The sequence below is a fragment of the Sinocyclocheilus anshuiensis genome, unplaced genomic scaffold, assembly GCF_001515605.1.
Source record: "Sinocyclocheilus anshuiensis isolate Anshui unplaced genomic scaffold, SAMN03320099.WGS_v1.1 scaffold429, whole genome shotgun sequence".
Taxonomy (NCBI): Eukaryota; Metazoa; Chordata; class Actinopteri; order Cypriniformes; family Cyprinidae; genus Sinocyclocheilus; species Sinocyclocheilus anshuiensis.
Genome location: NW_015539859.1, coordinates 599,111 through 621,262, shown reverse-complemented (window position 1 = coordinate 621,262; position 22,152 = coordinate 599,111). Strand labels below are relative to the sequence as shown.

Sequence of the window (22,152 nt, the reverse complement as noted above, 5' to 3'; positions counted from 1 at the left end):
ACAGCAAATGGAATGTTTCTTTATAAATACATTATTGTAATCTTAATGACATTAGATCTCTATGGCCTGTCTTTTTCATTACTTCAAATTATTATCATATTTTAACATTTAATTGTGTGTTTTCAATTCAGTGTCAAGTCAGTTTATATTGTTTATATGATGCCAGTTCAGGCATCATTTCTTGTTTATCCAGCAGCAGTATATATATGATATAGGACTACATGATAACCTTTGCATCACTGTGTCCACAATGACTGCGCAATTATAATAAAGCTGATCTAAAGTATAAGTATGTTTATTTTACACATTTATTATTTTTCTAATTATTTCAAATTTCTTAAATATTAATTAGAATAAATAAAAATGATATATATCGGCTTTATATTGGCCACCCTGCCCTCTAAGATATCGGCATCGGTTGAAAAAACAAAACAAAAAAAAACAATATCGGTCGACCACTACAAAAACTAAAACACATATGCAAACTGTTTAAAAATATTTTGTTTAAAGGTACAATAAACTGTTCCATAAAAAGTAGATTTTTCTGACTGTGCAGGGTTAAATTCTTTGTGCAAAAGTTTTAATTTAGAACTAAAAATATACTGAGGGCACCTTTAAAGTGTGGTAAAGTTGGTTTTATGCTGGACATTCGTTAGACATTCGATCTTTACTTCAGCATTAATTTATATGTAATCGCATAGTAGTCATGGATCATGCTGTATCTCGTTCAGATCACATTTAAAAACAATGTCAAAATTAATAATAATATTATTTGATGATGTAATTGTTTTAAACCAAATTAGATATAGCTAATAACATTTGCATATGAAGGGACAATTTGATAGGGATTTTCATAATGCTTTAATTACACATTAATAAGAAACTTAAACCACCTAGTTTGGAAAAAATAACCTTTAGGGATCAGATTCCATATAGATGACAGCTTATTGATACAGTTCTTTATCCAATTTATTTCAAAGGTATAATGTGTGTCAGGATTGTGTGAAGATATTACAGCTGGTGTGACATCATCAGGTCACATGACCCGAAGTTATATGGATTTACATATTTGAAAAATTCACTAAAAATAGACAAAATCATATTTCCAAAATCCAAGTCGTGTAAGATGTGTTAGAAGTGTTACTGAATATATTACAGATGCCATATCAACTCCAGTTTCTACAACTTAGAAAATGTTGGAATACAATGTAATAACAATGTAACAATTCATAGTGAATAACCCATTCACAGCTTAAAATCATGTATTAATGTTTTTCCACTTAATTCACATCTCTACCTTTTATTTGCATGATGCTTTGCATGTTTTCGAACCTTGGAATGCATATCTTTTTTTATAATTTTCATGCACTTTTGAGACAGTCCCTTAATTTGCCCAGCGAATGTCTGACGAATGTCCAACATAAAACCAACTTTACCGCAATCACCTTTAAGCAGCGGACAGCTTGTGTGGCTGAACATTTGCCTCGTACATTTCGAAGTTCGAACCCAGCCCAAAACTGCATCAGTAGTTGCTTCGTCTTTAGCATGAGAGCTGCACTGTTCTAGAAGCGGCTGGTTCAGAATTGGGGCCGACGCCTACTTATATGAAACCTCATTCAGTGTCGCTTACCTTACAGACTGTGGATGCTCTGATTAAATCTTCATCATGAAGAAGTGAGAAGACACTGATCAGACAGTCCAGAGGTAAACTTTGGCGCATCTCCATTTCTACAGTTCTCACAGTCCTGCCACGGCACTGTCTCCTACCTGCTACTTTCGTGCGTGGTGACGTCGTGGTGACGCATTCTACGGAATAACGTCAGAGACACACATCACGTTGACTGTACACGTAGATATTATTGTGAGCACACATATCTATGATTGTGAGCGTGTATAACATAAAATACTGATTACGCAATCATTTCATCATTTTGTAAAGTCTCGAAATATTAAACCTACTGAAATGTTGTCATTAAAGTCTCTAAATTTAATAAATGACAAAAAATTACTAAAGTCTAGTACACAGTCTACTGTACATGTTAACCGTATTCGGTGTTGAACATTTATTATGTTATTGTCATTATTTTTATCAACTTTAAAATAATCAAACGGTGTATTTAAAGTAAAACACTGTACAGTGCTGCGATTAAAGAAAATAAACGATACGAGATATGTATCAGTGTTAATCTCTTTAAAGCAGAAATAGTGGACTATGGTATCTTTGGAAGGATAGAGTTTCCACCGATATACTCGTTGTCAGCAGAGTGGCGCAGCGGAAGCGTGCTGGGCCCATAACCCAGAAGTCGATGGATCGAAACCATCCTCTGCTATGCATTGTTTTTAATCTGCGAGACTTGTGTTTATTGAACGTCTCGGAAAATCGACATGAAGGCTCACACAGAGCAAATGTGATTTAGTCACTAACGCCAGTGTGCTTCAAATAAAGGTGTAATCGTTTTTAACAAGTTGATAGAAAATTAACTGTAAATTAAAGCATAAAAATTGTATAGGCCTGCACCAAAATAGTTTGTAAACACCAGAGACCAGGGGCGTCATGCATTCATTATTTTTGAGTGGGCACAAGTTGTGGGGGAGGGGATTTGGGGGGTGGGGGGTCGTCATGTGACACACAGCATATATATATATATATATATATATATATATATATATAGCCAGGGGTGTCATGCACTGGGGGGTCGTCATGTGACACACAGCAGCCACAACAGCACTTGTTTTATTTCGTTTTTCCTGTTTATTCGAAACATCCCCAAACGCATTAACTATATCATGAAATATCTTGATTCTCACCTTTATATATTATGTTGATCTATAGTGTGCGATTGTCAAAGTAACCTAATAATGTAGTCTATTAACTAGGCATAAAATCCTGTCTGTTTACTTAATTAACCGATATTTTTAATACGAATGACTTTATATTTAATGTGAATTGAACATTGAAAGTTAATGGGAATAAAAACATAGCAAGTTAGGCTACTAATCATAATACTTTCATTGTACAGAAAGAGAGCAAAGAACATTTTCACTGAGAGTCTAGTTGAAGCACTCTCAAAAACTCCCAGTAAAATCACTGAAGCTGTTTACACTGTGAAATTAATATCTTACAGATTCGTACACACATTTGCACTTTGTTGTTTCTGACGAGAGAATTCGCCAGAAAGAGGTATTCAGACTTCATACTAGGGAAGTCATGGGGGCACAGACACTGTTTGGTTACCAGTAGGCTATTGTTCCAAATATATAAGTTTGCATTCAACAGCAGAAGGAAACTCATTCAGGTTTAGAACAACAACACCATAACTTTAATTTTTGGGTGAACTATTCCTCCAAAGCAGCCTAATATAGCTGCTGTTGTCATTTGTGTCAATAATGAAAATTAAAGATTAGAAAGAAAATCACTCACTGTCCTTGACCAAATCGCTTTTGTAAAATAATGTATATTGAATTTATACAGTGAAGACTATTCAGTCTATTTCTAGTCTATTTATTTTATACAATATATTTCTTATTCAGTGCTTTAAGTGTTTGTAGGTCAATTTCTTTGTTCTATTGTAATTCATGACTGTCTACTTGTCTTCAGTAAGTTTGTTTTTACATAGGCTAGTATTTTTATTTTATTTTTTTATTATTTTGAGATATTGGAATTGGTAACAAGAATTATGAAACTTTGATTGGATAAAAATCCTATGTTAATCATTATTGTGATGGGGGGCCCTGCAGTAATTCATAGCCCCAGGGCCCATTGAGGTCTTAATGCGGCCCTGGTTGTGTGTTTTTTTTTATTTTTAATTTTTATTTTAAGTAGGTACAGGCCTATGTTGTTTTTATTAAGCTTAAGTTTTTAGATTTGGTTGATTTATTTTTAGTTATTTTAGCCTACTTCAACATGAAGTGAACAAAAATGTTGCCTTGGCAACTAGCTGAAATAAAATAAGTTTAAGCTTTTTAATATTTTATTTCAGTTAATGTTTATGTTGCAAGTAATATTTTTATGGTTTTATTTTTAATTAACAAAACCCTCATTCAGACCATCATTTTTTTTCCACATCTGTCCACATTCCACAGCTAAAACAAATTTGTGATAACTTAGCTCATTTATTTATTTAAAGAAAACCTGAATAAAGGGGTCTGAGTACTTTCTGAATGAACAGTACTACATCTCCTTATTTTGTCAATGATAATGTTACATAAAATATAACCTTTTACAAAAGAGTGTCAGTATCAGAGAAATCTTTGGCCATGCACGCAGCTCTCCAGACATCCCCTCACTATTACTGCAGTGACTGTCAAGTTAGTGTGCGGCTGAATGGAGCACAGAGTACAGTAATGAAAAGACATCTTGTCTTGAATGGTGCCCAACAGGAAAGACACTCAACTGAAGCTGAGCTGAGGAAAACTAATTATTTGCTAAGTGACAATATGTGCTCTCTTACTGTGAAATTGTATAGGGACAATACAAACTTTACAGTCACAGATTTCATCTGACCAACATTTATATATATATATATTTAGCTGTCTTTTTGCCAATTTTGAAAAGGAGTTTTTTTTAAACTACAGCTATAAACAATATGTGATCATAATAATGATACATAATAGTACAGCTATTGTTACTATTTCTCTACAAAAGATTTTAGAACTTTCTGATATTTAGCCATGCATTCTGTGAAAGCTAGATAGTTAATGTCAACAATGGCTCTATGGGCAAAAATGTGGGAGAATTTACCATAACTAAGACAATAAACCTTTTTAAAGCATACAGACAAAGCTGCGTTTTCACAAATCTGGCGCTCGAGATACTGATTAAGCCAGTAGGGGGAGTGATTGCGAAAGGTTTTTAGAATTGATGAACAATACTGCTAATGTAAGCTGCTATAAATTAAAGAATGAGTTTTTAAGATTGGGAGTTGTGCCTTTCTCAGGAGTATAGAGAATAAACGGACAGACATCCGACTCTCAGGTCTTTTCTAAAATCTGAAGCACCTGTAGTTTACCTTCCAGACTTCTATAACACTCCTAAACCACATCAACATACGCCTGACAGCTGCCTGGTTATTCCTAGTTTATCATCAAGAACGCCACCTGGACACTTAACAGTACTTTACAGAAAACTAACACAGATTTAACTTAAAAAAAAAGTTGAACATAGGTTTTGATACAGTCATATTTGCTTATAGTCTACATTTTATGTGCACTTTGAAAGCAAGTGTCACTTCTAAACTCAGTTTAACAATTCACATTGATTCAGTGATACAAATGTGCAAAATCCCCTGTTATGTTGAGACATGTTAAGGAGCGCTTTAACTGATTATTAAACTAGCTGCTATCTGCATGACGGGCTGTGTCTAATGGTTTGTTTTTATTAATAGTGCATGTGAATAAAAGCAGACACACGACTTCTGTGATGCATATGAGATTGTATGGGTGGGCTCAGCGGCCCTTAAGAACACGCCCAGATATATAAAGTAGAGGAGGAGGATGAAGGGGTCAGATCTACTCTACCTGTGCGCTATGCGCGCTCGACACGAGCTGGACACACCTTGACGGTGGAGCTACATGTGCGGCCAAAAGTGTCCTTGCTGGAAAACCTGGCTATTTCAAACGGACTTTATTTGCTGATAGACTGACCATTCCATCTGAAAGCTCCGTTTCTCGTTACCTTGGAGCGAAACGAGACAGGACCATCATGAGCAGAAGAACACGACGCTGGATATTTCACATTTTCCTTTGTCTCGGAATAATCTACTTGAAAATGGGGTGAGCTGTGGGAAAAGCACACAAATGCACTATTAATGATGTTAGAATAATTAATGCTGTCTGGTGTCTATTCTGCATTAGACGAATCTACTGCTCTGTATATTTATCTACTTTTCCAGTTGCAGCAGAAGTTAATTTTATGGATATTTTACCGCAATTATAGCGCTACAAAGTAAAATAAATGGTTTTTATTCAGTGGGAAAGGCACTTTTTTGGAGTATAAGCCTTTTAAATAATGATGATTTCCAAAGGCATTCACGGATCTGCTGCGCACTTCGCAGGGGTCTTTGGAAACATCCCATGGACAGCCACTGGACGCCTTCGGTGCGCTCGCGCGGGGTGTCCGCTGGTCGTTCAGGTGCCCGCTTGTCATGACTGCGGCGGAGGCTGTTGTGCAATCTTAGCTCTTTATCTTTTTGGTATCCAATATTCGTTTGATCAGCAACCAAATGTTAAATATGAAGACGTTCTTCTCTGATCAATTGCAGGGGATTCTCCACCGTGCTGGCGCTGGGAGCGAGCATCATATGCAGCAAGATCCCGGGACTGGCGCCCAGGCAGCGCATCATCTGTCAGAGCCGGCCGGACGCGCTCATCGTGATCGGACAGGGCGCGCAGATGGGCATCAACGAGTGCCAGTTCCAGTTCAAGCACGGCCGCTGGAACTGCTCCGCGCTCGGCGAGAGGACCGTCTTCGGAAAAGAGCTGAGAGTGGGTATGTTGGAAGTCTCCTCTCGTATGTCTAAAACAACATTTGGGGGAATCTGGAAAGTAGTGTTGCTTAGTATAGGCTAAGAGGGAAGTGTTTCCTAATTTGGTTACGGATTATACAGTTTGTTTAAGTTTGGGTAAAACAGTAACCTCCTTTACTAGTCCCAGTTCATAGGCTACGTTATAAAGATCGACCTGTTCAAGTTTTCAAGATTTCCGTGCCACATGCCTGAAATGTCTGGCAGATGAGATACATGGGCGCGTTTCTTCCCTGCGGTCATGTATGCGCTCCAAAACATCTCAGAAACCAGTCATTAAAGATGGGAATATACTGTATATATAAAGCTTAAATAAAGATAGCTACAAGCTATAGGTTCAGCAAACAACTCTCTTCTAATAGAGAACTATTTTGGAGAACCATCTTTAATTGCTGTATAGTTCTTTGGAGATTAAAAGCTCTTGCGGTTTTTGCATTATTTAGGTTTCTTAGTTCCTTAAAGCACCAGCAGATGGTTCTTGTTGAACCTTTATTTTTAAGAGTATGGCCCCTCTTTTCTGACTGAAAGCCATCTCAGAGTTTGGTATTAACATTGTTTATGCATGTATCAGTGTTTGGATTGGTATTTGCAGCCTGAAGATAAGATGTTACCTGAGACAAACGGACTTTTACTTTGTCAATCCAACCGGTTTAAAAATAAGGCACAGCTGCTGTATCAGAAAAATTAATGAGGTCTAAACTCAATCTGAGTAAAGTTAACAGAGACAAATCTGGGTAAAGAAACACGAGTCTATGGTGAATATATGTATGCTCCTACACTCTAAAAAATGCTGGGTTAAATACAACCCAGTGCTGGGTAAAATAGGGACAAACCCAGCAATTGGGTTGTTTTGGTCCAGCGGTTGGGTTACATGTTTAACCCAACCTTCTGGGTAGTAACCCAACTGCTGGGTCAAAACAACACATGTAACCCAACCGCTGGACCAAAACAACCCAATTGCTGGGTTTGTCCCTATTTTACCCAGCACTGGGTTGTATTTAACCCAGCATTTTTTAGAGTGTAATATTGTGTTTAGTGTCTGAGAGACACTTCAAATGACTTAAAAACAGACCATTCTTGTAGCACACTTAGACTCATACATCTTTACTTTTCATAATCTTATGAGAACGTACTAAATTCGTTTGTAAACAGTTTGCACAACAACTTAACTAGCTTCAGAAGTCCAGGATGAAAATGTTACAGTAGTTCTGTATGAAAGCTCAGATATAAAACATAAACATAAAAACATAAAAACAATGAATTTTCACAAGTTTTTCTGATTGACTGATTGATGTATAATGTGATGTGCGCTTGCAATAATAAAGCAGTGTTATTTTATTAAATCACAGCCACATTTCTGCATACTGCTTGTCTACCGGGTGATACAAGAGTGGGTTAAAGGGTAACTTTACAATAAAATCCCATTAGTTAACTTTAGTTAACGCATTACCTGACATTAACTAACAATGAGAAATAATTTGTTACCATATTTAGTAATTTTTCTTAATGTTAATAACAATACAGCTGTTCATTGTTAGTTCAGGTTAGCTCAGGTCTATTAAATAGAATCAACAGATACCATTTTTAATTTTAATAATGCAGTAATAAATGTTGAAATGAACATGAACTAAGATTAATAAATGCTTTGGAAGTATTTTTCATTGTTAGTTCATGTTAGCTGATGTAGTCAATGTTGGAAAATGTTAACGGTTAAAGTTAAAATAATATACATTATGTTTCTTGATTCAACATTTTGAAGGAAAAAGAACAGACCGTCTCAACACAACATGAGAGAAATCACATTTTTGACTATATGTTTATTTATCTGTATTGTGTTATCATGGATGACAGCTCTAATTTACAGTTTGAGTTAATTGTTATCATCTGCCGATTATGCAAATACAGTGGTGTCTGTCAGTGATTTATGGAGAAGCTTTGAGTGATAACCTCAGGAAGTATAGTTCATTCGTTTCTTCACACATGAAGCAGATCATCTCATGAACAGCTAACTTGGCAATAAATGTCTAATACACAACACTATTTATACATTTATTTATTTAACACCTCTTTTTACATTTCCTTGCATTTGTACATAACACACCTGCACACACAGATACCATCTGTTGTCTACTTTGTATATTGTGTATTTATTTTATTTTTTTGTATATTGTTATTTCCAATTTACTTATCCTATTTTTACTGTGATTCTGTTTGTGCTGTGGAAGCTTCTGTCACCAAAACAAATTCCTCGTATCCTCGTAAACATACCTGGCAATAAAGCTCTTTCTGATTCTGATTCTGATTCTGATTCCGATTTTTATTCTGATTCTGATTCTAGATCATTAGTTTTTTTTCCTTTCAGCTCATTCATAGAGCATCACTTGTTCCCCCAGGGCTATTTTGCCTAACAAATGTTCTTTGTTTGTAATACATTCAAAATACTACCTACCTATGATTTTTTTTTTACAAAAAGTACACACTTATTATACTGACTACAAAATCGTCTGCACATAACTATTTTGTAAACACATGCACTAGTGGTCAAAGAGATTTGGACATCAATCTGAAGTGATGCATGTCAGCAGTTCATTTGTTCAATGTACTTTATTTTTAAATTTGTATTTTGAGTTTCTAACCACATTAAATTATTCACTAATGCAGATATTTGATGCTTTATTTGAAGTACTTGATTTGCATCCATTACTGTGATTGTCGTAATATACAGTGCTATGATGTTATAAAGTCTGTGTTCTCTCTCGGTGTTCACAGGCAGTAAAGAGGCTGCGTTCACGTACGCCATCATCGCAGCAGGAGTGGCTCATGCCGTCACAGCCGCCTGCACGCAGGGAAACCTCAGCGACTGCAGCTGTGACAAAGACAAGCAGGGCTTCCACGGTCACGCCGACGGCTGGAAATGGGGCGGCTGCTCGGCAGACATCCACCACGGCCTGGGCTTCTCCAAAGTCTTTATGGACGCCAGAGAGATCAAACACAGCGCCAGGACGCTTATGAATCTTCATAACAACGAAGTAGGGCGAAAGGTATGTGTTCAATTATACAAGCAATGTATTGGCTTGGCTTTGTATGTTTCCTGTAAATAAAAAATGTCAGACATTTTCAGTTTCGAGCACTTCCTTTAAAGGAACAGTTGACACAAACCAATCTCATGGAGAACTATTTTACCAGGTGGATATTTTGTAAGAATTCGAACAATTCACAATGGTACGACTTTTAGAAAAACAGTAAGCATGAAGGTGAGGTCACTGAGGCATTGGTATATTTTACCAAAACGTATGAATGAGATAGCCACCAATTCACCAAAATGTAAAATAGTTATGAATTGCCTTGTTGGTTAACTCAAAAATGAAACATTTACTTACTCTTGTGTTGTGCTGTATGACTTTCTTTCTTTTGTGGAACACAAAAGGAGTTTTGTTTTGTTTTTCCATACACCAAGAGCATACGGTGACCAAAATAGAGTCACCACCAAGAGCATATAGTGATCAAAAAGGACAAAAACACCATAAATATTTTAAAAGTAGTCCATACTTGCATCTGGATTCATGCGATAGCTAACAGACGTGGGGCCAGACTTACTAACAGCTTGCACCAGTGCAAACCCACTTCTGACTAAACAACTACTGTCAGGATTTCCTAAAAAAAAACAGTGAAACATTAGCAGTGAGAAGGCACGGACACATGCTTATACTACGCCCTAAAAGTATGAACTTTTGTTGTGAAGAAAAAGCACATAATTTTGAGTGTGTAGTAGAAAAGTAGGCAAGCTTTGGGACAAACGTCCATGTCATACAATTGCATCTCTGACACATAGTTATGTTAAACTGGCCTGTCAATCATCTTGTCAAAGTTCACATCTTCCACATTTAATTTCATTTAACTTCCGACCATATCGGAGAGAAAACAAGTAGCACGTTGATCTGCCGAACACTGTGGTTCTTCATGCGGAGAACTTCAAGTTAATGACCAAACAGATGTTTATAACAGTCAACATTGTTGTTGCAGATTAAATATAACACAGATAAGATTAAGTAGATATTTTTTACCAGGTTAAATGTTGATTAGTGGACCATTTTCCAGTAGAGAAGTCAGAAAACCAAGATGGCTTTGGTCCATTGTTAGCAATACCAGTCGATTAAAAACACATAAAAAGCAGTATTTTGCACAGATAACACCATAGTATCATGTTGGATAGTACTGTGTGCACCACTGAGACACAGACAAACATAAGTGCTAATAAATATATTACTACTGTTTCTCTTCTGTTGATGCACTGAGCAGCCATATTGAATTCTGAAGTTGGAGTTGTTGTGATTCCTCCGACATTCCGAGTCGGAACTCCAACTTGGGAGGGCGTTCCAGTTAAAATTTCCTACTGGGAACTTGGAATTTCCAACTTCCGTGTACAAATGGAACGCAGCATTAGTAACTCAAACCCCTTCATCTAAACCTGTCTACTATCCACCATATTTGTAGTTTTTTTTAACGCTTTTTATTTATCTTTGTAGTTCTGAACTGAATCCTTTGCCAATGCACAATGGATTGTGGCCATCAGAGTGTGCACAGATCCACACTTCAAAAATCTACCTGAAAGAGTAAGCCATCTGGGGACTTTTGGCATACTCTTTTCAACATGCTTTAGGACACAGTTATTTTAATGGCTGACCTTATTACGTATGCATTTGTTGTTTATGCATATTCGAGATTGGTGCGTCATGTTCAGCAATGAGACACATGACATTTGGCCATGCCTGGTCGTGTCAAGTCTGAAAATGAGCATGTGGGTGAGTAAATGACCAAATTTTCATTTTTGGGTGAAGTATTCCTTTAAGAGGTATTATCTATCAGTGAAGTGATGTTTTGGTTACACTGAACGGATCAAGTGAAAGTCAAGTACAGGGAAGGATTCAGTAACTATGGCACTGTGGTTTGCAACCATCAACAATCCGGCACCGAAGCCAAGACTCGACTGGCGCAGCAATAATAGGAAGCTTTTGGAGGTAAGAGCAGAATAAGTGCTAGAGTTTGATTACAAATCAGATGAGCTCCAACACACCGAGCTCTGTGCAAATCCACTCCCATTTTCTGCTCAGTTTAATAGACATTGGCCTACACCAGTATCACCTATCGCTAGCTTTGATGGAAACATTTCATCTTTGATGTTGTGTTTATGTCTCAACTTTCAATGCTCAAACCGCCAAAGATCCTAAAAGGCTTTTTCACTTTCACCTGCATTTAGAGGCCATGCTTTTTTCTGTGTATACATTTGTACATTGTCTTTGATGTGGAATAAGTGATACAGTCCCTTAGGAAAAAGAAGTGTGCTTAAATGTATTGAATGTGCACTTGTAGTGTATATATATACATACAGTGTATATATACTGTATATATATATATATATATATATATATAAACTGTATTTGCAGGTAATATAATATTTACTAAATAAAAGACCACTACATTTTCATGACTATGTGTCTTAATGCACTTACTGTAAGTACAAAATGTGTCCTTTGTAATAATGTCAAATTAACAGTTTTTCTTTAAGCTACATTTTAAGTTGAATGTTTTAAGAATCTTTTCCCATGCTTTAGCAAATTATGCTTATTTTGATATGTTGACTAGCATGCTAAAGCACATGTAAAGTACTTGATTATTAGTTTAACTGTAGTTTGTTATTCACTATTACATTTAAAGTTAATGTATTTTAAATCTAATAAATCACTACAAACATGTATAATTAAATACAAATATTGTTTAACTAATACAGGACATACACGTTTCAGTAACTGCTTCTCAGTACAATCAACAGTACATTTTAACCATATAAACCTAAATTTAACTAATTGCATGTAATATATATTTAAACTATAATGCATTGTCACTTAATTGTAAATAACATGCAATCAAGTGTCCGAAAACATTACATTCAGTTCACACTTAATTATATTCATTTAAGGTATATTATTTCTGTACTAATCGTTCTTTTTAAAGGTGCTAAAGTGTATTTCTTTTTCACAATTTACAATTTGGTGTTTATGTAAATGAAAGAGCAAGTTGCATTATCTTTTGTCATGAGTTAAAGGAATAGTTCACCCAAAAGTACTCATTATGAAGCATGCTGTATATTTCAAGGCTTCTGAGGCTTATGGCACAGTTTGGACGTCAGTGTAGTCAAACATCATTGCTGCTTGAATGCCTCATGACTAAACATCATTAACCTCAAATCTGTCGAATACTATTAGACATAAATTTCCTTTATCATCTAAGCAAGTCCCCAACAGGTCTGTCAGCTAAAGAGAGAGCCGAATAATCACAAGTTTAATGAGGGGTAAAGAAGCTTCCATCTTATGTCTGGCTTGTTCCACCTTTGGTCACAGAGAGCTGATTCGTGGCACCAACACCTCCACGCTGACATTGTTCAGCCAGCAGAAGGAGCCTTTTCTGTAGGCTGCGCTCATCCTCATACCATCTTATCTGAACAGCTAAACTGCCTCTTAGTGAACTGACTTACAGGATCATTCTAGCTGCAGGTTTTGTCTTGACCAAACTAAAAGAGTGCTCTGTTTGACTGTTCCCCTCCCTTTCTTAATTCATGCCAGCTATTGTAATGACGCTGGCTCATGGTGCCCATCTCTGAAGAACAGATAGCGGAAGGTCTTGGTGTTAGTCGCTGAGCTGATTTAGATTGGTGCCATTGGTGTTGGTATGTTGTGGGGGAAAATAATATTGTGTGCAATGACATTACAGTACATTTACATTTACAGTGGATAACCGTAAATTGACATTCCCAGAATTCCCTGTGTTACATTTGAAATAACTATGTTTCTATGTTTTTTCTTATCAGTTTTGTATATTAGGGTTGTATGTTTCACCTAATGTTGTTACATGAATGTTTATTGCATTATTTCAGTTTCATGTGTGTTACCATGATGGTGTTTAGTGTTTGTGTGAATGACACTGTGCACCTTGTATATATGTTAATGTTTAAAAGCTGCTTGTGATGGGCTTTGGTTCATCATGTGACTTTCTCATCACCACCTGCATTTGGTGGTTGTCAGTGTATTACAAAGGTACAAAACAGAAAAAGGTTTCAGTGCTTCAATAGGTTGGTATATTAACATTATATTAGTTAATGAAATTACGGTATTTAACTGTAAATTTAAGTTAAAACCGTAAAACCTAAAATGTTGCTACCGTATTTTTTACGGTAAAATTCCGGCAACCACAGCTGCCGTTTTTTTACCGTAAATTTTACGGAATTTTGATTTTACAGTGTATGAGTAACTTTGCAACTACATCTCAACTAACTCTCATTAGAGTATTAGTAGACTGTTGGGTTACAGTTAGTAGAATAAGTTAACGTGTAATTGCAAAGTTACTTACAGTCAGTAGAATGTGTGTTGTGGAGCATCAAAATAATGTGTTAGCAGATATTAAGCAGACAGTCTTCTAATACTGTAATAACTGCTAGTTGACATGTAGTAGCAAAGTTATTTATAGTTTGCAGACTTTCTAAAATGGACTATCAAAATAAAGTGAATATTGCTGTCTGTGCCAGTTACAGACTACGTGACATTCTGTGAAATTGGTCAATTCTGAATGATCAAAATCTGCAGTCTGGCCTCTGATTCCTGCAGATTGTAAATTGGGCCAAAGTCATGCAGTGTAAGCCAGCCTTAAGTTCAAAACAAACCTTTTCAGTCTGAAGACTGAATTTTAAACAAAACATCAACGTGAAATGACATTGCAAGCACAATGCATTCCTCACAAAGAAGTACAATTTTGATGCATACGACTAATGTTTCATATTCCTGCTGCTGTGCTGGTCTCAGGTCCTGGAGAGGAACATGCGGCTGGAGTGTAAATGCCACGGTGTGTCTGGATCCTGCACCACCAGAACATGCTGGATGACCCTCCCCAAGTTTCGCGAGCTCGGCTACATCCTCAAAGACAAATACAGCCACGCCATCCACGTGGAGCCAGTCAAAGCCACGCGCCACAAGCGGCCCACTTTCCTCAAGATCAAAAAGCCCTACTCGTACCGCAAGCCCATGGACACGGATCTGGTGTACATCGAGAAATCGCCCAGCTACTGCGAGGCGGACCCCGTGACGGGCAGCGTGGGCACTCAGGGCCGGGTGTGCAATAAGACACTGGTGCACCATCCCAACGGCTGCGAGCTGATGTGCTGCGGCCGCGGATACAACACACACCAGTATTCACGCGTCTGGCAGTGCCACTGCAAGTTCTTCTGGTGCTGCTATGTCAAATGCAACACTTGCAGCGAGAGGACAGAGGTGTACACATGCAAATGAGCGATGCTTATGGACCGTTTGACCTAGTTTTTGAGAGGGCCTTTCATCCTGACATTACTGTAAAAGATGACTTAATCAGGTGGCATTTGTTCTTTTGCACAAGACCTTACTACAGATATGCTTCCTTCACTTTAATGGAAGAACATAAAGATTTGTCTGGAGAAAGAATTGCGTGAGACGGAACGTGGAACTAAAAAGTGTAAACTACTGTACTTTTGATGCCACAGAGTTTTCTCCACTTTCTTCACTAAATCTAGAGCGTTACTCCAGTCTGCAGGATCCTGAAGCTGTCTGGATTAAAATAAGGCTCTCTTGTCTTCTACCTGCTGTAAAACCCATTACAACTGCACCTTGATTTAACCAGCGGAGCTACTGGGTCATGGACGTCTTGCAGGCATGCAGTGAAGCTTACAGAGATATTAACAAATAGAGCAAAACAGCATGGTTCCAGAAGTAAGTTGAGATTTTAATTTGATTTCTAAAGAAAATTCCTAAAGAGAAAATGAATGGGGAAGTACTCCTGGAACCAAGGTTGCTGAAAATATGCACGATCACTGTCGTGCTCTGTTGTGAAATTCTTCCAAACTGATTTTATTTATTTATTAAAAAACAATGTTGTTAACTGTAATTAATGAGACACTGGAAAGAAATAATGGATGTGCATCCCTTTATGAATACACTGAGATTTTGTATCTTCTGAAAGTATAGCTTTTTTAGTTTACATAATGCATTGTTAAAAAAACAACAAGCAATATTTTTTTCTATGAGAAATTTCCGGTATGCTGCTAGTCTGGAATAATCACATTCGCTGTAATATTAAGAAACTACTGACCACAAGCTTTTTGTAACTGGTATAGTGATAAATCCAGATGTAGAATTCACACTGAAAATATTGGTAAGAGAGTATATTTTGTGAAAGAATATTTTTATATGAATGTTTTATTTATACTTTGCCATTTCTGAAAACCACTCCGTTTGCATTATGCAGTCATTTTAATTTGTGGGTGACAAAGTTGGAATGTGGATGTTAATTATTAAAATCAAACTTAGATGTCATGCAACCATGGCTATGTTGTTAGTATAGTGTTTGATAGTGGTAAGCAACACTATTACTAGTACTCCTAGATTTAGTGATTTGAACAAACCCATAACTTTGTGCAGCTGACATGAATCATGCAGCTTGATGAGTAGAGGTGTGCTGTTTCTAAGTGATGGTGGGTGAAACATGGGACTTGAACCATATCTAGAGACCAGAACATTACAGACAGGACAGCAGAGAGTTGTGCAGCATCTCCCAACACCTCAGCACTTAAGCACTTAAAACTTCAGCAAACACAAATCGCATAAATCACCCTAACGTCGCACAACACAAGCTGACAAGACCAGCACCGCTCACGTTTCCTTCAGAATATGTAGTTTTTGTTTGTAGTGTTAGTGTACCTCATGTGTGATGCTGCCACAGTTTGTCTTGTTAAAGTATTCAGGCTGAATAAACATTACACCACAGTAATACCCACAAATGCTTGGTTTTGGGCAGTAATTCCAGCTCCGCGTGTAATTGATGAGCGCAGTGAGTGTTATGGTGATGACTTGCTCAAGGGGGCGGAGCTGGAGTTGTCAGGTGACTGATGACTCTGACATTTCTTTCATTCAGACCTTTGCTACTAGTTGCTAAACAACTCCATTGACTGCTGCGCAATGTCAGCCAGTCACGCAGGCTAAGTCAGCTTGCCCATTAGCGCTTACACATGATAGCATTTAGCTTTCTCAAAAACGTACACACATACACACAGAAGAACTGGTAACGCAAGACATTACTCTCAAGATCATAGTGAATTAAGTCAGCAGAGAAGTGTAGAGGTCCTGTCATCGAAACTCAAGCTTCTGTTTGTTTTTGTGTCGTAGCAATTGCCAAAGAGTAGTAAAAATGATCACTTAGATCGCAGTTAAATTCTCAGCTGTGTTTGTACATAAACATCACGTTTTCACTGCCAAAGCTTGTGAGACATCGGCTATGCTGATAACATAAGGCCATTTTTGTTTAAAGGGGTCATATGATGCTTTTTTAAAGATCATTATTTTGTGTATTTGGTGTAACAAAATCGAAAGGGGAACAGACACAGTAATGATGCAGTACACAAGCCGCGGTTAAGACAGCTGACTCTACTGTGATGTGACCCTCTTTCTCTCTCACACACACACACACTCGCGCGCGCGCACACACACACACACGATGCGCAAAACTCCGCATTTGAACAGTCAATAGCAAATACTTAAACTAATAACAAAACAGTAGCTGATTCAGAAGCGCCAGATTGTCATAGCAAAGTCAGAATGACCTCCTCTCCTAGGTTCATGAAACGGTCGTCCATAAAATGCATTGCTGTTCTTTTGTAAGTGATCTTAAAGATTCCTAAATGCATCTACTTTCGGAAGGCCAAATAAAGTGCTTTTGCTTTCGCCTAGAAACACACAGCGTCTCCCTGACATGGCTGCATCAACACTAACTGCGGTTACTGAAACCACGCCTTCTTTCTTTGCGTGCACATTTGGGCGCATTATGCAAATATTTCCACATAGTGAGGTAGATATGTGGGGGCGTGTTAGAACGAGCCGTTTTAGGTGGGCGTGGCAGAGTCTTAACTTTGATAAAGAATATCTCTTTGGTTTTGAGACTTTAGTCTTTGCAACTTCAGGGATCTTATCTATTCACGAACAGCTTGTAACACTCCAAAGAGAAAGGAAAACTTGAAATCACATCATATGACCCCTTTAATATAATACTGTAGTATTTTATATCGCATACTGCATTTTATAACAGAATGGCACTTGTGTTTATTGGAAGTCACTTGTTGATGTCAAGTACAATCAGAGTGTAGAAATATAAAATGAATATGGATAGCATAGCTCAGAACTCATAGATCTTTTGATTTTGGGTGAATTTAATAAGAAATTGTGAAAACTCTCAGACTGCAGACTCTGTGGGTTTGCAAACTCCATGGATGCTGACTCACTGAGACATATCAGTTTGAGACAAAGTTGAGATGAAGTTTTTTAATATGCTGCCACATATTCTAGAGCATTCTGTGAGATTGATGCGGTACATTCTCCGATCATTGGACCACAGGGACTAAATTCAGAGCTGAACTTTAAACAGATATATGCTTTTCCACAGTGCTTGATTCTGCTTTACACAGTCCTTGCTGATTATAATGAACAGTAAATGTTGATCGGACCATTTTTCACTCAAATTGAGGGTAAAAACCACAAAGATAATAATAACAGCAGTGATTGCATGTAGTGAAGAGGGGGAAGAAGCGTGTGTTTTGCACCCGCTGCCTGTCTATAAATCACCCAACACATAATTGCATCAGTCATCCGTTTGTTCTTCATCTGGTTGAGACATGCACACACACCTAGAGGAGCGCTGCGGATCGCAAGACAGTCTTTCTCTGGTCTTCATACATGTGCTTGTAGAATAAGTCGAATAAGTGTGTGTTTGACTTCTGAATGAAATAATGTCACAGGAATTGTTCAACAGCAACACTTCTGCGTCCTCTGTGTTATGGAATATGTTTTGTTATGGGATATGAAATTTTGTTTTTGACAGCTTCTCTTTGCATTGTAACCTTTCCAAAAGGTTCAAAGCTTCAGAAACCCCACAGGGAACATTACTAGACGCTTAGATTAGACTTGTAAAGTTGCAGCTCTGCGGCAAGCAAAGCTGATATTGTTGAGAAAGAAGAAAGCTTCCCCTTTAGGTGTGTATTTCGCAACACTGTTTGAGATATGAGGAGATGGATTTGTGAGTGAACTTAAGTAACAACTGCCTTTGAAGATCATGCGTGAATTCTTGTTCTGGAATTCGTATAAATCGTAGTCCCATATGATACTTTTCATCTTTCGCTGTGTGGTTGGGTGTGGGGTATGTTGGTCCCTCATGCCCCCCTCCACCTTTAATGTTATCTGAGAAACGATTACTGCAAACCTCACATGTCTGGAGTATCTCCGTGTGGAAAACTCAAATGATCCCATTTTCTCTTTGGGTGTGAATTCCTGACACAAACCCCACGTTAACTTTGAGGAAGCCATGCTGCTTATTGCACAAAGCAGACACAGTTGTTCTTATTTGATTGAGTACACTATGAAAAAAGACAATGTAACCTGTAATGTGCTTCATGTAAAAGCATCTAAATTAAATGCAATTGGTTTTATTCAAGTCAAAAATATTAGCTAATATGACTGATTCAACCTGCTACATAGGGTTACACCAATAAAAATCTTTTATTAAGGGTCTGATGAGGCAGAAGAGCTGCAAATCTCCACTTTTTACGGTGTATAAATCAGCTCAACTCAAGTTGTTCTCCATGTCTTTTAGAATCGATATCTTTATGATGCAAATGACTGCTGATCTCCAGGCTGGCATATTACTGCTGGCAAATGGTGATGACGAGTCTTCCTCTTTGAAGCTGCTGTATGTCTTTCATGTCCTCTGGCTTAATGAGCACATGTGCAGATCAACAGTGTTGTGACAACAGCACCACGTCTTAGTCCAGATCACTGTTGGTGAATTAAAGACATGTTTACTGTGTCAACAGTGCTTTAATATGCAGGAAAACATGGACTGTCTTGTTTGACTTTTTGTCTCACAAAACTGAGTCAGTCTATGAATGTGTTTGGTAGCACTGATTGCACTTATAGCTACTATGGCAAATAATTTCTGAGCTACAAAGATAATGATCACAGTATATTTTTAATTTGTCCTGCATGCTAGATTGCTAATGGAATTTATGGCATAAATTGGGACTAATTCTAAAAGATCCTAATGGGATCAAATAAGAATATCCGTAAGGATATCTCAAGATCGATCCTATGGCAGGGCTCTTTAACTCTGGTTCTTCTGTGTACATTTTAGCTCCAATCCTGAACAAACTTATCAGATTAATAGATATTAACAGCTGCATTCAGCTTCATATAGGAGCACTACTCACTTCCATAGTATGTCCTTCATTAATAAATGTTGTAAAACTCAGAAAGCACTTCATATATATGGTTCAGATATACAAAGGAAACAACTCACTATCTCTATGCAAATGATTGCTGCTGTATACCATGATTTGATCAAAAAAAAAAATCTGATTTAGATATATAAACATGGATGTTTTTGAATCAATAGATTCATTTGTTTTTTTATTTGCATACATGATCTCTGTTAGAACAAAGTATTACAACAAGTTTCAAGCATCAGTCAATGCCCTGATAGTATATACAGTATATTGTAAGAGTATATTGATATTGTAAGTTTTTCCAGTAGTACATTTTTGTCAGCAAACAGAAGAAAACAAACAACACAGATAAATGACAGTCTCACGGAGCTTTATTAGAGGTTTCAGGAGAGGAGCAAGGTGGGATAATGAGCTGATAATCTTGAGCTGAACAGCTTGTGTCTGATCCGGTGTGCTGAGCTGAAGACAGATGATTGCTGTCGACTGGAGTGGGTCTGATAAGCAGAGACGGTAAGCTGATGCACGCAGGTAAACAACAAGACCAGACACTGAGGTGGTGATGGGAAGGTGGCTTTATACTGTGACTGACAGGTGAAGTGCATCTGAATTCTGGTGATTGTGAACGAGTGAGTGGAGCTGAAGGATCTGGCGTGACTTTTGGGGATGAATTTTGAATTTTGGTGATGTTATATAATTGTGACAAACTAAATTATGTTTATGACAAACTAAATTAAGTGAAAATCAGCTGCGTTGGAATTAAACTCTGCAGGACTCAAGTTTCCTGTCCTCCAATATAACTCTGAAACTGCAATTCTGGAAATAAAATGCAATTACACTTCATTCAGTAGGATTGTATTTGATTGTTAGTGTAATTGTAGAGGATTCTTTTTTAATCTCATGAAGATCCTGTAGGAATGTTTCCAAATTATGATGATGACATTCCGTTAGAAATCCTGCGCATTCCATTTGTGCATTACAGGATTCATTTGAAGACGATCATTTCAAAGGTTACCCATCATCCTCACTGATGATTTGAAGTATTAGTTGTGCTATGACAACTATTTTTAAAGACAAACTGTGTTCGTTAGTTTTCACCATAAACTGAATGTTTACAAATTCCCTCCCCACTTACACTCTCTCTCTCTCTCTCTCTCTCTCTCTCTCTCTTTGTTTGAAGTAAATGCACATGTGAGTTAGAGGAAAGATTGATGTCATAATGAGTGTGATGGCATGCTTTAGTCATTTAAACTGGCAGTATCATCTCAAATTATTTCATGGCTCTCTGCAATGCTACATTCAGAGCAGGTCCAGACAGGAGTTGAGATGTAGGAGTGAAGGCAGCGAGAGACAGCAGAGGCTGTGTGTTACAGTGCCTGGAGGACATGAGGAGCTCACTGTAAAAAACATCTGCATATATGATCCCTGCTAGAACTCTTTTCAACTGCATTGAATTGAATTTTGAATGCACTCTATAAATATATTTCTGTCATGACAACTCTCGGAGGGATTGGCACGGTAATGTAACACCCCCCAGCAAGCAGATCTATCGCCAAATATGTACTGCTGCTGCTCCGAAGAGCCATGTGAACCGCATGTATTACTAACTATGTGTACCTGGGCTACCATGCTGACTGGCTTAACTCTAATTAGACGCAGACTTTGTGTAATGTTTAATTAACAAAATGGATATACGTTGCAATCGAATAGATAAGACCCCAGCACCCACCTGAGCAAATATCATAATTTAGTCATTTGATAACTGCTGTTACTTTCTCCACATCAGGCAGCGTAATTCATGCTTGTTAATTCATGTTCGTGCAATGATGAGACGGACAAAGTTAGCCAATGCATGCCATTTTAGTCAAGGTTACAGTGCACAAAAACCCCTGGGTGGAATGAACTGAAATAAAAGCAGAATACAAATGTTCTTTCTCCATTTTCTGAATTACGCAGCACAGTAAGAGCACACGCAAATGCTTATTTCATTTAACCTGTTTCATGTCCGTTACTATCGGCGTGTCCTCAGAGCGATTACATGTGCTCTAAACTGCGTTTTCCTCCAGCTGTATAAACACAGATGCTAAATGCTGCTGCTAAAATGCTTAATATTCTGCTAACATGACACTTATTTTAAACTTGATTATGGTTGCTCATTTTGAATTCAATTAGGCAGACCATGCAATACACACACACAGCGATATGGATTACAAGAGCATTCACTTATCTTATCTGTTGATTTCGCTGTTCTGAAGCAAGCTGCAACTGCTACAGCAAGCACTAATCATATAT

At 37.5% G+C, this 22,152-nt stretch overlaps 2 protein-coding genes and 1 non-coding gene across 3 annotated transcripts in view; 2 read left to right on the top strand and 1 right to left on the bottom strand.

Annotated features, from left to right (window-relative positions):
• The window catches only part of fbxw12 (F-box and WD repeat domain containing 12), an 11,132-nt gene extending 9,304 nt beyond the window's left edge, over positions 1 to 1,828 (bottom strand). The window contains exon 1 of the mRNA XM_016481271.1: positions 1,631 to 1,828. Coding sequence (XP_016336757.1) covers positions 1,631 to 1,726 — 96 coding nt within the window. The 5' untranslated portion in view covers positions 1,727 to 1,828. The remainder of the gene's footprint in view (positions 1 to 1,630) is intronic.
• Positions 1,829 to 2,258: 430 nt separating this feature from the next.
• On the top strand, positions 2,259 to 2,330 carry trnam-cau (transfer RNA methionine (anticodon CAU)). Its single transcript has one exon. It is a non-coding gene; the product is annotated as a tRNA-Met (tRNA).
• Positions 2,331 to 5,523: 3,193 nt separating this feature from the next.
• On the top strand, positions 5,524 to 15,662 carry wnt7ab (wingless-type MMTV integration site family, member 7Ab). Its single transcript, XM_016481264.1, has 4 exons — positions 5,524 to 5,772; positions 6,261 to 6,487; positions 9,291 to 9,562; positions 14,375 to 15,662. The coding sequence occupies exons 1-4, from the start codon at positions 5,702 to 5,704 to the stop codon at positions 14,855 to 14,857; spliced, it is 1,053 nt and encodes a 350-aa protein (XP_016336750.1). The 5' UTR covers positions 5,524 to 5,701; the 3' UTR covers positions 14,858 to 15,662.
• The last annotated feature ends 6,490 nt before the right edge of the window (positions 15,663 to 22,152 follow it).

Bases quoted from the DNA above. Each gene is read 5' to 3' on its own strand.
- wnt7ab (XM_016481264.1), top strand. From the start codon at position 5,702: ATGAGCAGAAGAACACGACGCTGGATATTTCACATTTTCCTTTGTCTC. The intron at 5,773-6,260 runs GTGAGCTGTGGG...GATCAATTGCAG, and splicing joins ATAATCTACTTGAAAATGGG to GGGATTCTCCACCGTGCTGG. The intron at 6,488-9,290 runs GTATGTTGGAAG...CGGTGTTCACAG, and splicing joins CGGAAAAGAGCTGAGAGTGG to GCAGTAAAGAGGCTGCGTTC.